The sequence below is a fragment of the Neomonachus schauinslandi genome, chromosome 16 (assembly GCF_002201575.2).
Source record: "Neomonachus schauinslandi chromosome 16, ASM220157v2, whole genome shotgun sequence".
Lineage (NCBI taxonomy): Eukaryota > Metazoa > Chordata > Mammalia > Carnivora > Phocidae > Neomonachus > Neomonachus schauinslandi.
In genome coordinates, this window is record NC_058418.1 from 17,253,094 (window position 1) to 17,267,097 (window position 14,004).

General features: G+C 45.1%; 1 protein-coding gene across 2 annotated transcripts in view; it reads right to left on the bottom strand.

The window, feature by feature from the left end:
- Positions 1 to 14,004, bottom strand: part of GARRE1 (granule associated Rac and RHOG effector 1) — a 52,053-nt gene that overhangs the window by 11,391 nt on the left and 26,658 nt on the right. For both annotated transcript variants that reach the window (XM_021701027.2, XM_021701026.2), the window contains 6 exons: positions 9,861 to 10,001; positions 9,547 to 9,642; positions 9,267 to 9,428; positions 7,996 to 8,154; positions 5,396 to 5,493; positions 22 to 147 (listed from right to left, as the gene is read on the bottom strand). In XM_021701027.2, the coding sequence (XP_021556702.1) occupies positions 22 to 147; positions 5,396 to 5,493; positions 7,996 to 8,154; positions 9,267 to 9,428; positions 9,547 to 9,642; positions 9,861 to 10,001 (782 nt within the window). The remainder of the gene's footprint in view (positions 1 to 21; positions 148 to 5,395; positions 5,494 to 7,995; positions 8,155 to 9,266; positions 9,429 to 9,546; positions 9,643 to 9,860; positions 10,002 to 14,004) is intronic.

Below are 14,004 nucleotides of genomic sequence, written 5' to 3' on the forward strand. Positions count from 1 at the left end.
GTGACCGGCAGGGACACCTACCTCCCTGCCCTCCAGCGGCTGAGGTCCAGCACGGCTGTGTAGAGCACGTCCACCAGCCCCAGGGTCTTCTCGGGATCGAGGCTTCTCTGCAGCAGGGACATGGTAGCGGGGTCTTCTTTCAGGCACCTAGGCAGGAGACAGGCCGCATCAGTTTGGGCGGCTCTGCTCTGAAAAAGTGTCTCAAGTAGGCCTCATACAAAAGGTGACAATGTGTACATGCTTTTGGCACCAAATAAAAATTCAGTAATTAAAGACCAGTTAGAGAAAGACAAGGCTAACATTGGAACGTGCTGCTCTGCAAGAGGAGGAGCCACAGGGGCCAGGATCTCCCTGGATTTCTAGTCATCTAGAGTCTGTTTGGTGGGAAGAGAAGGGTTCGGTGGAAGGGCTACCTTCTGTGGCCCTGATGCCCTCTTACTGTCCACACTGGCTCCAGCCTTGACTTTCTGTCCCACTGTGTTCAGAGTCTGGGATCAGTATCTACTCCTCTGCAAACCCTTTCTAAAACACCCCTGCCCCCAGGAAACTAAAGGTCAATGGAGGGAAAAACCCGGACTCACTGCAAACTTCCGGTAAGCCGCAAACATAGCCTTCTCACGTAAGTGACAGTTTTCCCTTTCCAAGCTGACCACTTGAGCCCGCATCCCCTCTCCTCAGAGCTCGGCCATCCCTGCCGCTTCTCCTCTTCTTTCCCATCACAACTCTCACATCACTGAGAGGAGGTCTGCTCCCCACCGTCCCCACTAATTCACCAGCTTGAGTGCCCGTGCTCCCAATGTGCCTCTCTGGTCACGGTCAAGGTGGAAGACAAGCCCCACTCTGCCACCGGCTGCCCCTCCAGCCGAGCACTGCAGGCTCTTGTACCCTCCTGCTTTCCCGAGGACCCCGCTCCCCTAATCTCCCCTCTCTCCCCGTGACATTCCCCGGGGCCAACAAACAGGCCTCACGGACCAGCTTCTTTCTCTTGGCTCCACATTCCCCTCCAGACACTGCCGAGTTCTGTGCTCCCCCTTTTAGCAAAACACTTGGTCTCCTCCTCTTCCTCATAGTCTCCCCTCACCCCACTCCCGCTGGGCTTTGGTCCCCATAACTGCACTAGAATGGCTTTGATCAAACACCTTTGATCTCGCCAGTGTCAAAGGTCAATTACCTGTCTCCACCTTACTCAATCTCTCAGCAACGTGGTGCAATGCTTCTTTCCTGCCCGAGCACTATCTTCTGTAGCTTGGTGACCCCAAACTTGCTCAACTTTCCTTCCACCTGGCTGGCAAGCGCCTTCCCGGTCTCCTCTGCTGACTCTTCCTGCTCCGCTTCCCCACTCTGTGTGGCAGCGCGTCCTAGGCTTTGTCCTTTCTCCCCACAAGGCTGCATCTGGGCCTGCAGCTATATAGACCATCCTCCACTCAAGACTCAAATTTCCTTCACCAGCCGACCCCCTCCCCCTGAACCCCACTCTCCTGTATCTGACTGCATACTCAACATCTCTTGGGTACACCTAACAGGCAGCTTGGTCAGCACGACTGCTTCCTCTCCTCCCCAAAAACCACTCTGAACCTATACACTTCCTCTGTAAGTCCACACACAGCTGTCTACCCCAAACTGACACATCATCCCTGGCTACCTACAGCCCACGCCAATCCATGAGCAAACCAAGCACCTCTCTTATTATGACTCTACTCCAAGAAACCACCAGCACCTGTGTCTCAGGCCCAACCTCCCAGCTGGTCTCCTGTCCCTACTCCTGTCCCTCCCAACCCTCTGCACAGAGCCAGAGTGAGTCCCTGGTAGCACAAATCAGAACACATCACTCCCCTGTTAAAAACTCTCCAGTGGCATCCAGTCATGATCGAAATAAAATCTAAACAGCCCTCGAGGGTTTCTGTGACCTGTCCCTCCTGCCCCTGGCCACAGGTCTCTCCACTGTCACCTCCATTACCCTTGTCCCAGTCACAGGCCTTGGCTTGCTCCCTGAATATGTTGGATTTGCCCACATCTCAGGACCTCTCCTTTTGCTGCCTCTGCCCAGAATGCTCTCCCGAGAGCTGCTTCCCACCATTCAGGTCCTCACTACCCATTCAGGGTACCTCCACCACGAGGACTCTTCTGAGAGGCAGAACCAGGAAGATGTTGTCTGCTGCTAGGCACTCTGGGAGTTAAATGGTGAAATCGACACTTGCAAAGCCATCCTAAGGAGGCAGCAGCACTCCCCAACGTGCCTTAGGGCTTGAGAAGAAATAGGTCTCTGAGGATATGAGCCAGCCAGCCTCAGAAACACTGCAAAAGGCAAGCTCTGCCAGTGCCCAACCAGACCCTGGACTCCTGGGAGAGAATCTTGGTCAGTAGACCCGGCCAGGGTTCACGGACCCGATTCTCTCAGCCTGGAATTGCTGATTATTAGGACATCCTTGCTCTGCGCTCCCAAGCCACTGATGGCTGTGATTTGGCTGGTCACATATGTTTGCCCACTAGGGGAGCATTTGCTGGTCATGCGGAAAGAAGCACTACACTTGCTGGTGAGAATAATTTCTCTTTCTGAAAATCAACAAATCAGCACTTTTATTTAATTCATCAGTTCGGAGAGTTGATCGACAGAATCCCCTTAAGAGACTAAACCCATTCTTTTGGCAAATCATGTAGACTTGCTTAAAACCCTCTACCTGCTCTTATATAAAAATCCAAGTCCCTCGGGGACCCTGTAAGCCCTGGTTTCTATGACTCTCTCTTTACGACCACCTACCACATCTCCAGCCATGCCGGTTCACTCCCCAGAAATCCTTTCCTCATCTGCTCTCTGCATGGCCGGCTCCTCTCCAATGTCATATCTTCAAGGAAGGACCCTTCGTGACTGACCTCATCCCAAACAGCCTCCCCTCCCCAGCGCCACCCCCGTTATTCTCCATCATATGACAGCATTCTGCTCTTATCCCGTCATACATGTGCTGGGGTTTGAACTGAACTCTTATGCTTGCTAGCTGTCCCCTCACCCTCCCTCCCGTTACAAAGTCAGCTCTATTAGGGGCAGAGACCCCATCTGTCTTGTTTATCCTTAAATTCCCAGAGTCCAGGCAGTGTGTGCCACACAGTAGGTATTTAGTAAGTATCTGTTGAAAGAAAGAATGGACGGACTAAACTTAAATAAGACAGTTTAAAAAATCTAAATAAGGTATTTGTTTGGGGGAAAAAAACATATCTGGCAGTGGGACACTCCATTTTATTAAAAGCAAAGCATATAATAAATTCTTGACTGCCTTTGCTAACAATTTCATTTTTCCGAAGATGGAGTAAAGCAATCACTTCTGCTTGCATTCTTCTCAACAAGCGTGTAATTTATACTTTGAAAGAAACAAAAACATGTATTTTGGAAACTTTGTATTTTTACTAAAAGCAACCAGCAGAGGGAGCCTCTCCAAGAAATTATAGTCTATAAGGTCTTTCGTGGAGGTTCAATGAATTACAAAGGAAATCAATCATACATGGAGAGTTCTGGAAGTAAACTGCAGTGTTAACCATTTTAGTACTAGTCGTTTGTATTCACCCAATTATTCAAAAGTTCAAACTATTTTCTCTGCAATGAGAATCCTGGTTAAGTTTAATATTTTTCAGTAAGAACCTGAATAGGAAAACAAATTAAGAATTCAGGGACACAAAAATCTTACAGAAAAGTGAGCTTTTGGTGGGAGTGAAGATATGTGTATAAATTACAGGTATGTCATCTCGGGGTGCCTGGGTGGCTCAGTCATTAGGCGTCTGCCTTCAGCTCAGGTCATGATCCTAGGGTCCTGGAATCGAGCCCCGCATCGGGCTACCTGCTCAGCGGGAAGCCTGCTTCTCCCTCTCCCACTCCCCCTGCTTGTGTTCCCTCTCTCGCTGTGTCTCTCTCTGTCAAATAAATAAATAAAATCTTTAAAAATAAATAAATAAATGTATGTCATCTCAATAATCAAATAAAAAACTCACGGGGGGAGGAAACTGAAAGAAGGGAGGTTTTGGGACATGAAGTGAACTGCTCACCCTTACTTGATACATCAACAAGTCCTAAAACTTCTGGCAGAGTCTACCACTGGACCCTCACATTTCAGGACAAATGGTTTAAATACAACTCGAACGCATTATCCAGCTACCATTTTAGTCCACAAAGGCACCAAGAGTGCCATCATGCCTTACTATCTCTCTCTCTTCCTACCAAAATGTTTCAAAATTTTTCTATATGGTTAAATACTCATTCATATCATAATCTTACTAACAGAAGTCTTCCAACACATGCTCAATTTTTATTATTTTTTTTTTTTTAGATTTTATTTATTTATTTGACAGAGAGAGAAACAGTGAGAGCAGGAACACAAGCAGGGGAAGTGGGAGAGGGAGAAGCAGGCTTCCTGCCGAGCAGGGAGCCAGATGTGGGACTCGATCCCAGGACCCTGGGATCATGACCTGAGCCGAAGGCAGATACTTAATGACTGAGCCCCCCAGGCGCCCTTCAATTTTTACTATTAATAAAGTTATGATGCTGCTCCTTTAGCTGGATTCCTATGCATATCACAAGGATAAATCCCCAGAGGAGGAACTGTGGAACTCCTGAGGTCAGATCTCTTATTTTAGGCTTCTCATACACTGAACCCCTCCAGAAAGGCTGTGTGATTTATCCACCTCCTGTGCCTGTTTTTGCACAGTCTGGCCGAAACCTTATTTATTTTTTAAAAATTTGTTTATTATTCTAAAACAATTTAACAACATCTGGGCAAAATGACATCATATTGTTTCTTTACTTCGCCTTTATTGGGTGAGGTTACTCATTTTCTTCATCTATGTGTTGACAGCTGTGCTGTTTACTATATTTTTTCGTTACCTATTCATGCATCTTGCCCATTTTCTTACTAACTTGTAGGAGCTTCTGTTTTAATAAACTAAGAAGAATACTTTATCTACTGTAAGTTTATAAATGTAATTAAATAATTAAAAATAAAAATGGCTCAGTCTGTCCCCACACTTGTAATGGCATGAGCTCAAGATCATCAGGGTTGTTACTGGAACAGAGAAGAAGGGATTCTATGTTCTGTGCTCAGCTTTAGAGAAACACTGGTGACTTAGAGAAAATGATGGACTCAGTAACAAAGAGAAGATAATATTGCTCATTATGATCCATGAGTACATAACATTTTACTTACATGATTGGTCAAAAAGACTATTTTTCAGACATCTTGGCTTCCTTATCGTGGCCTGAGAACCAGGACATACCACTGCACGTGTACCTGCCCAAGTAGCAAGACCTGATGTGCCACCTAACATGGGGTTTGTCCAAAACAAAGCAATCTTTTCAAAGATGTGCAAGCTTCAATCAGAGCCTAGGCTTGTGTTAATATAAGAGTCACGTTACCATGTGGACGGGACTTGAACCACAATTCTGGAGCCCTCTAAACTGATCTGGGGGGCATAGGCTTCTTTATTTTCAATCTGTGCTGTGTCAACTACCACCTAAGAGAAAGAGAGAGAGAGAGAGAGAAACAACAATCAGCTTTCCGAGAGGAAAATGGATCACAAACAAATCTAATACATGAGCCTGCTGATGCTGAGTGAGTCTGGCAAGAATGATTCCCATGGCAAGGAAGTTGTACAGAGGCCAGTCAAGAGTCCCAAGAAGACAAATGCAAGTAATAAAGATGACTGAAGACAGTAATACTTCAATGAACAGAAACCAAATTCTGCGTGCAGGATGTACTGAACTTTGTAAGCGCTTTCAGTACTTTTTCCAAGCCATAAATATGTTAATTAGGAATTATTTTGTTTCCTCTTAGTTTTTTGTTGTTTTTTTTCTTTTTTTACTTTACGCACTGGAAAGAAGTAAACCGTTTTTAAAAATCTAACCACAGCTTCAGAAAAGGCCATTTGTAATGCCTGAACACAAACTAGAAGTGGAGGAAGCTTTTTTAAAAGATCATTTTATCCTCAGCCATCAATAAAAACAGAACTAGCTCAGAAAGGTAAAGATGATTCTTCTCTCAATGATTTATTTTCTTTTCCTTTTTTTTTTTTAAGAGACAGAGAGAGAGAGAATGCATGAGCAGGGGGTAGGTAATGAGGGGCAGAAGGAGAGAGAGAATCCCAAACAGGCTCCACGCCCAGCATGGAACCCGACATGGGGCTGGATCTCAGAACCCTGAGATCATGACCCGAGCCAAAATCAAGAGTGAGAGGCTCAATTGACTGAGCCACCCAGGTGCCCCAGTGATTTCTTCTTATTTGGAGTAGAGTCTTTAATATTACAGAGATGATGTAGTAGCCTAGGTAATTTAGAGACTTTGACAAAACCATGAATATATTTTCAAATAACTAAAAGAATTTAAGAAAATAATCACAGAGTGCTTTAAAAATAAATCTGTTATGGCGTGCCTGGCTGGCTCAGTTGGTAGAGCATCCGACTCTCTTGATCTCAGGGTCATGAGTTCGAGCCCCACACTGAGTGTAGAGATTACTTAAAAAGAAATAAATAAATCTGTTAGATTTCAAAAGCCATGCAAAGCTGCTTATTATGATTCCAAATTCGGCCTCTAATGGAGCTGATTTCCACTGCTGTAAACAGAGTTCCCACAGCTGGTCTGCAATGTCCTTTGGAAAAGACTTCCTGTCCAAGTAATAGCCATTGTCGGACCAGGCAGGTGTTTCCTCTCTCCGCCCATCTCTAGAGCCATAATCTAAAGGTTCTTTGTCAGTCACACACAAAGGTGCCCTGGGAGCAAGGAGTAAGGAACTGGAAGAAGTTTCTGCTCTCTCAATAACATGGGCCTTTTTTTTAACCGACAATGTTTTCCCAAAACAGCCTGTGTGTGCTTCTGCCTTACTTTTTACTCCTTTCTGGAGAATTTACGCCATGTTTCTCCTAGTTTCAGCTAAAATGATCTCTGGGAATATGGATCAATTTCCTAGAGGCAGCAGGCTCTCACATACTTCAGCAGGGAGCCTCCAGCTTACTCCTTCTCTTAGGGTGTTTCTGTATCAAGAACTACATCCTAAAAAAGGTATAACTTACCACTGTGGACAGGCCCTCACCTGGCCCTACATAAGACAGCGCCACCCTGAGCTAGGCCACCTGAGCCCTCATCCGCATGAAACAAAAGGACAGCATCCTCCCCACAGTTCCATTCACGAATAAAGTAGGAATTAGAGTAAGAAACGGTTTTTTAAAATTTTCTTAATCTCGAGTTAGTTTCCTTTAACCACTGACTGAAATGCTGTATCTTCTCAAAAAGTAGTCATTTAGTTCTAGAAAGTGGGATCAAGTATGTAAGGTTTTATGGGTCTTAGATGCCAAACAAAAAGCTAAATGGTGCTTTCAGATGCTGATTTCCTGATCCCGTGCAACTCTGGCAAAAACGTCACTCTTCTCTCCTAAGGTGAGAAGACCAAACCACCTTCTGAGTTGATGCTGTTATTTTACGGCTAAGAAGGAGATGAACAGAGCTGGGATGCAAAGTGACTGGTGGGGGGACTACTTATACCACGGAGGTTTCTCAGAGCCGACATCAGGGAGCTCAGGCGTGAGTCACGCAGAGACTAGAGGGCAGTATTCTCAGGTAAAAGGGGAAGCCGAGGGCAAAGGCCTGAGACGGGAGAAGCTTGGCATGTTTGAGCATCAGAAAGACATCCACTGTCAGTCCAGGGTAGGCAAGCGAGGCAAAGAGGCCTTCCCCACCAAATCATTATGAACGTACAGGTGTCTTTAAAATGAGGAAAACCTGCAACATCATCTTGCAACTAAGATCCCAGCAAATACACACTATATTATCAATCTATAAGAGAAAGCAAAAAGGCTTTTTAATGCTGCTGTTCCTTTACCTTCTCCACGTGGTCTGCACCCTGCAGGACCGAAGAACTTTTAAAATTATTCAGTATTTCCACACCTGTGCCCACACCACATGTTCCCCTGCTGGAGGCATGGCTCCTGGATCTCTCTCCCATGCATCCCACACGTCTGCTCACCAGTCCAGCCTGGCCAAACAGCAGCTGCACGGCAGTCTTACAGGCGCCCCGCCACGTGGACGGGCACACCTGGTTCAGTACTTCGGTCACAGGAAGATCATCCCTGGGTGTGATTCCATTGTAGCAGCCCGCCTCCTTGATCAGCTGTAACATCGTATGCTACGGATTGAAAAGACGAGAGCTCACTGCTCAAGATAAAGCTGTACAAGATTCTAAAATGTGTTGAAATGAATTTACAGGCACACGATAGCCCTCAAGAAGAAAGCATTTTGTTTCAGTCCCCACCCCCCCCAAATCATGTCATTTTAATGTCTCAAGTAATTATCATCAGATACCCTCAGAGAATACGGATACATGTTCATTAATATGTACATGTGATTTCTATACTAGCAAAAAATACAGCATCATATAGCCATTTGCTGATGCAAGATGGTTGAGGAATTTTGAAATTCTGAATCCCTCTAAATAAGGAGACAAAATCATCTGGTAAAAACAAATACCAATGAAAACCTCAACTTTATTTTGGATGACCAAGTGGTCAGGTATGCAGGCTCTGGAAACAGACTACATAACCTCAAATTCCAGTCTACTCCTTTCTGGCTGTGGGAGCTTGGGCCTTCGTCCTTCTATCCGTCAAACAGAGAACAGAGCAGCACCCACTTCATGGGTGAACATTAAACAAGACAGTGCACGTGGAGCCCTTGGCTCCATGCCTGGCACACATGATGCCCCACGAATGTGCATAGTTACTGCAGTTGTATGACAAGACTTCTCATTTAATTTGTGTAAGTCCACTAAACCATCAATTGTAAATAGCATTTTATAGTGCACTTTCAAAACACTTTATGTTAAACATTTAACAAAATTATGAATAAAACTTGCCAGATGTCTCATAAGTCACCATGGTATGTTTTTTTTTTTTTTTTTTTTTAAAGATTTTATTTATTTATTTGATAGAGCGAGCGAGACAGCGAGAGAGGGAACACAGGCAGGGGGAGTGGGAGAGGGAGAAGCAGGCTCCCCGCGGAACAAGGAGCCCGATGCAGGGCTCGATCCCAGGACCCCGGGATCATGACCTGAGCCGAAGGCAGACGCTTAACGACTGAGCCACCCAGGCGCCCCACCATGGTATGTTTTTAGACACCAATTTACTAATAACACCAGCTTTGACTTCAGTTTTGTTTAACCTATATTCTTTACAAGCCCTTAGGTGTCCCTGAAGCACTGTTTCCACGTTCACACCCGGTTGCTGAAACCCCATGGAAAGCTACCGTCTTCAGTTTCAGGTTGTCGGTGGCCGATTCGTTGAAGGAGACGCCCTTCAGGAAGTGGGATCCTATCTGCACGGGGACGGTGGGAAGCTCACACTGCATGGGCTGCGGCGGGGTCTGCCGCCGCCCCGTCTGCTGTGCCTCAGCCTCGCTGCAGCAGCCCTGCGAGAGGTTTGGAGAGGAGAGGTGACCCACGGCACACCTGCCCAGATACCTGGTTCACTTGGGGTGGCGCATCTGCCATACCACAGCTCAAGAGCAACCAGAGAGAAAAGCATACCTGTAAACTGGCTTCAATTGCCTTTGGATTCAGGTGGAAACCAGCTTTCATTGCATATTCACAGTGGCCTAAGCTTTCCAGAGCTATTTTATAAGCCTGCAAAGAAATTGTTTTTTTAAGAATCAAGATTATATGGCAGATCATAAAATGACAACGTCCAGTGACAACAGAAATGGAAAATTTCTATAGTTAATTAAAAGACTTCATGTCAACTACCATCTTACTCATCTTTCCAACTGGTTCAACATCACAACTTGACCTCCCTCCCATGTTCCTGTCCTCGGATAACTATGTGCCAGTTCTAAAACACTTACTTGCAAAGCACTGTCGATTTTCACGTTCAGTTCTTTGAGCTGGTGCTCAGGAATTGCTGCGCTCTGAGAACAGAAGAGCTGCTGAACTTCAATGCCTGCCAGGTGGCCGTCGCAGCCTCTTTCCCTCAGTCTGGATGTTGCCTGCAAGAAACAATGACAGGTAGGTGACAGAGATGTGACAGACATTAGCAATATTTAAAAAACAAGAAACAAGGGGCGCCTGGGTGGCTCAGTTGGTTAAGCAACTGCCTTCGGCTCAGGTCATGATCCTGGAGTCCCGGGATCGAGTCCCGCATCGGGCTCCCTGCTCGGCGGGGAGTCTGCTTCTCCCTCTGACCCTCCCCCCTCTCATGTGCTCTCTCTCTCATTCTCTCTCTCTCTCAAAATAAATAAATAAAATCTTAAAAAAAAAAAAAAAAAGAAACAAAAAACAAAAACAAAGTTAAAGCGAGGAACTATCTAAGCATTAGATGTACACCAGACTTTCCGGATTGTCTGTATTACCAAGTGAGCAGCCAGAAATTTAGGAAGATGAAATCAAGCATCTTTTTTTTTTTTTAAAGATTTTATTTATTTGACAGAGAGAGAGACAGCGAGAGAGGGAACGTAAGCAGGGGGGAGTGGGAGAGGGAGAAGCAGGCTTCCCGCAGAGCAGGGAGCCTGATGTGGGGCTTGATCCCAGGACCCTGGGACCATGACCTGAGCCGAAGGCAGACGCCTAACGACTGAGCCACCCACGTGCCCCCGTTTTTTTTTTAAGATTTTATTTATTTATTTATTTATTTGACACAGAGAGAGAGACAGCGAGAGAGGGAGCACAAGCAGGAGGAGTGGGAGAGGCAGAAGCAGACCTCCCACAGAGCAGGGAGCCCATGCGGGGCTCGATCCCAGGACCCTGGGACCATCACCTGAGCCGAAGGCAGACGCTTAACGACTGAGCCACCCAGGTGCCCCGCTGAAATCAAGCATCTTGAAGAGAAAGCAAAGCTGACACAGCACCACTTTACTTAAGAAACCCTCGAAAGAAGATGTACCCATCTGTTAATTTTTTTTATATGTCAAACCTACACATTTTTTTTTTTTAAAGATTTTATTTATTTATTTGACAGAGAAAGACACAGCGAGAGAGGGAACACAAACGGGGAGTGGGAGAGGGAGAAGCAGACTCCCTGCCGAGCAGGGAGCCCGATGCGGGACTCGATCCCGGGACTCCAGGATCATGACCTGAGCTGAAGGCAGTCGCTTAACCAACTGAGCCACCCAGGCACCCAAACCTTCACATTTTTTATTTCTTTGCTTTAAAAGACAGAGAAGCTAGAATATTGGCACTTGGAGTTTCAAGAATAATAATAATAAAAAAGAACACATAAGGTTAGGTGCTCCTCTACACCAAAGTAAAAAGCTACACCAACACAGAACAGGAAAAAAAGGTACATTGGAATGCTAAAGGAAAAACAGTACTTCTAAAATCTGCACAAAAAAATTAAATACTTATTTTTCGGTCATTAAATATTTATGAAGAGCACATAATCAAGACAGAGAAACAAGAAAAAAATGAATCAATGTTTTGTTGCGATGAAATGTAAGTTACCTATCCATGTGGGTCAGGACCAGAGAATACAGAAAAAAATATATTTAATTTCTTAGATGGGAGGAAGAATTCAGGATGAACTGTCTTTCAATTTTTCCATGTCTATTTTTGTTGCAACAATATCTGTGCCACAAATGACATTTTTTAACAGCTAATTTTTGTTCTTCTTCTGTTCTTCTGGTGTAGGAGTTGTAATATTTAACAAGATTGCAGGAAGGTCATTAGTAGCTATAATGCTATAAAGTTCCCAAAGCTCCACAAATTACCTATGACTACCATTCCAACCAGTCCCTGAACTCTTAACAGTTTCACAGTTTAAAACCATTTGACGGGCGCCTGGGTGGCTCAGTTGGTTGAGCGACTGCCTTCGGCTCGGGTCATGATCCCGGGGTCCTGGGATCGAGTCCCACATCGGGCTCCCGGCTCGGTGGGAAGCCTGTTTCTCCCTCTCCCACTCCCCCTGCTTGTATTCCCTCTCTCGCTGTCTCGCTCTGTCAAATAAATAAATAAAACCATTTGACTCTCCTTCTAAGACTGTTTCACTCAAATATTTAACCCGCAAGGTCCTGTGTTGGGTGTCGCTGGATAGGCAGTCAGGTCCACAACCTGGTCCCTGCCATCTTGGAGCTGACAGCCTCATGGGCCAAACAAAACATTTACAGCATCTAAAATGGAGGAAAACACACCAAGGAAAACAGAACTGTAACAGGGAGCATCCTAGACACTGAGAAATCAGCATTTTGGTTATGAGTTTACAGAGAAGGAGGCAGTCAGCGGAAGTGTGGGATGGATGAGCAGACATGTCAGCGAAGAAACTAGAACCCAGTGAGCAAGGAGGAGAGTGGCCACAGATAAGGCTGCTGAGCAGGGCAGGAATCAGACTCTGTGGGATGAGGTAGGTCAGGGTGAAGGGTCTATACTTTACCCTAAGGAAATAGCATCATCATCCACTTTTTTTTTTTCTTATAGAATATATATTTTTTTAATTTTATTATGTTAGTCACCATACAACACATCATTGGTTTTTGATGTGGTAATCCATGATCCATTGTTTTCGTGTAACACCCAGTGCTCCATGCAGTATGTGCCTTCCTTAATACCCATCACCGGGCTAACCAATCCCCCCTCCCCTCTAAAACCCTGTTTGTTTCTCAGGTCCATAGTCTCTCATGGTTCATCTCTCCCTCCAATTCCCCCCCCCCCCCATTTTTCCCTTCCTTCTCCTAATGTCCTCCATGTTACTCCTTATGTTCCACAAATAAGTGAAACTATATGATAATTGACTTTCTCTGCTTGACTTATTTCACTTAGCATAATCTCCTCCAGTCCCATCCGTGTTGATGTAAAAGTTGGGTATTCGTCCTTTCTGATGGCTGAGTAATATTCCATTGTATATATGGACCACATCTTCTTTATCCATTCATCTGTTGAAGGGCATCTCGGCTCTTTCCACAGTTTGGCTATTGCGGACATTGCTGCTATGAACATTGGGGTACATATGGCCCTTCTTTTCACTACATCTGTGTCTTTGGGGTAAATACCCAGTAGTGCAATTGCTGGGTCATAGGGTAGCTCTATTTTTAAATTTTTGAGGAACCTCCACACTGTTTTCCAAAGTGGCTGTACCAACTTGCGTTCCCACTAACAGTGTAAGAGGGTTCCCCTTTCTCCACAACCTCTCCAACATTTGTTGTTTCTTTCCCTGTCCATTTTTGCCATTCTAACTGGTGTAAGGTGATATTTCAGTGTGGTTTTGATTTGATTTGAAAGGCCCTTTCTCTTGGATTTACAGAGACTGTAAAATGCTGATGGCTAATGATGATGAACATTTTTTCATGTGTCTGTTAGCCATTTGTATGTCTTCTTCAGAGAAGTGTCTTTTCATATCTTCTGCCCACTTTTTGACTTATTTGTTTTTTGGGTGTTGAGTTTGAGAAGTTCTTTATAGATCTTGGATACCAGCCCTTTATCTGTAGTGTCATTTGCAAATATCTTCTCCCATTCTGTGGGTTGCCTCTTTGTTTTGTTGACTGTTTCCTTTGCTGTGCAGAAGCTTTTTATCTTGACGAAGTCCCAAAAGTTCATTTTTGCTTTTGTTTCACTAGCTTTTGCAGATGTATCTTGAAAGAAGTTGCTGTGGCTGATGTCAAAGAGGTTACTGCCTATGTTCTCCTCTAGGATTTTGATGGATTCCAACATCATCCACTTTTAAATGGAGAGTGATGAAGGATGGCAAGACAGGGAGGAGAGAAGGGAGTTCATTTATTGCAGGGGTCAGGAGAGAGTAGTGATTCCCTAAACAAGGGCAGTGACAGAAAAGGACAGATCTGGGATAATACTTTGGGGGTGGGACCTTCAGGGCTTATGGACTGGATGTAGATATGACACAAAGACAGGAAGAGAACTCTCAAGTTTTTTGCACAAAGGACCCAGTGTGGGATAGCAGCACTTGCTAGCCTGGGGAAAATCTGGGGATCCCCAGGGGTGTGGGAAAAAGCTAAGCCTGAGCCACCTGGATACCTGAGGTAAGCAAGAGCTGAATACAGAGGCCTG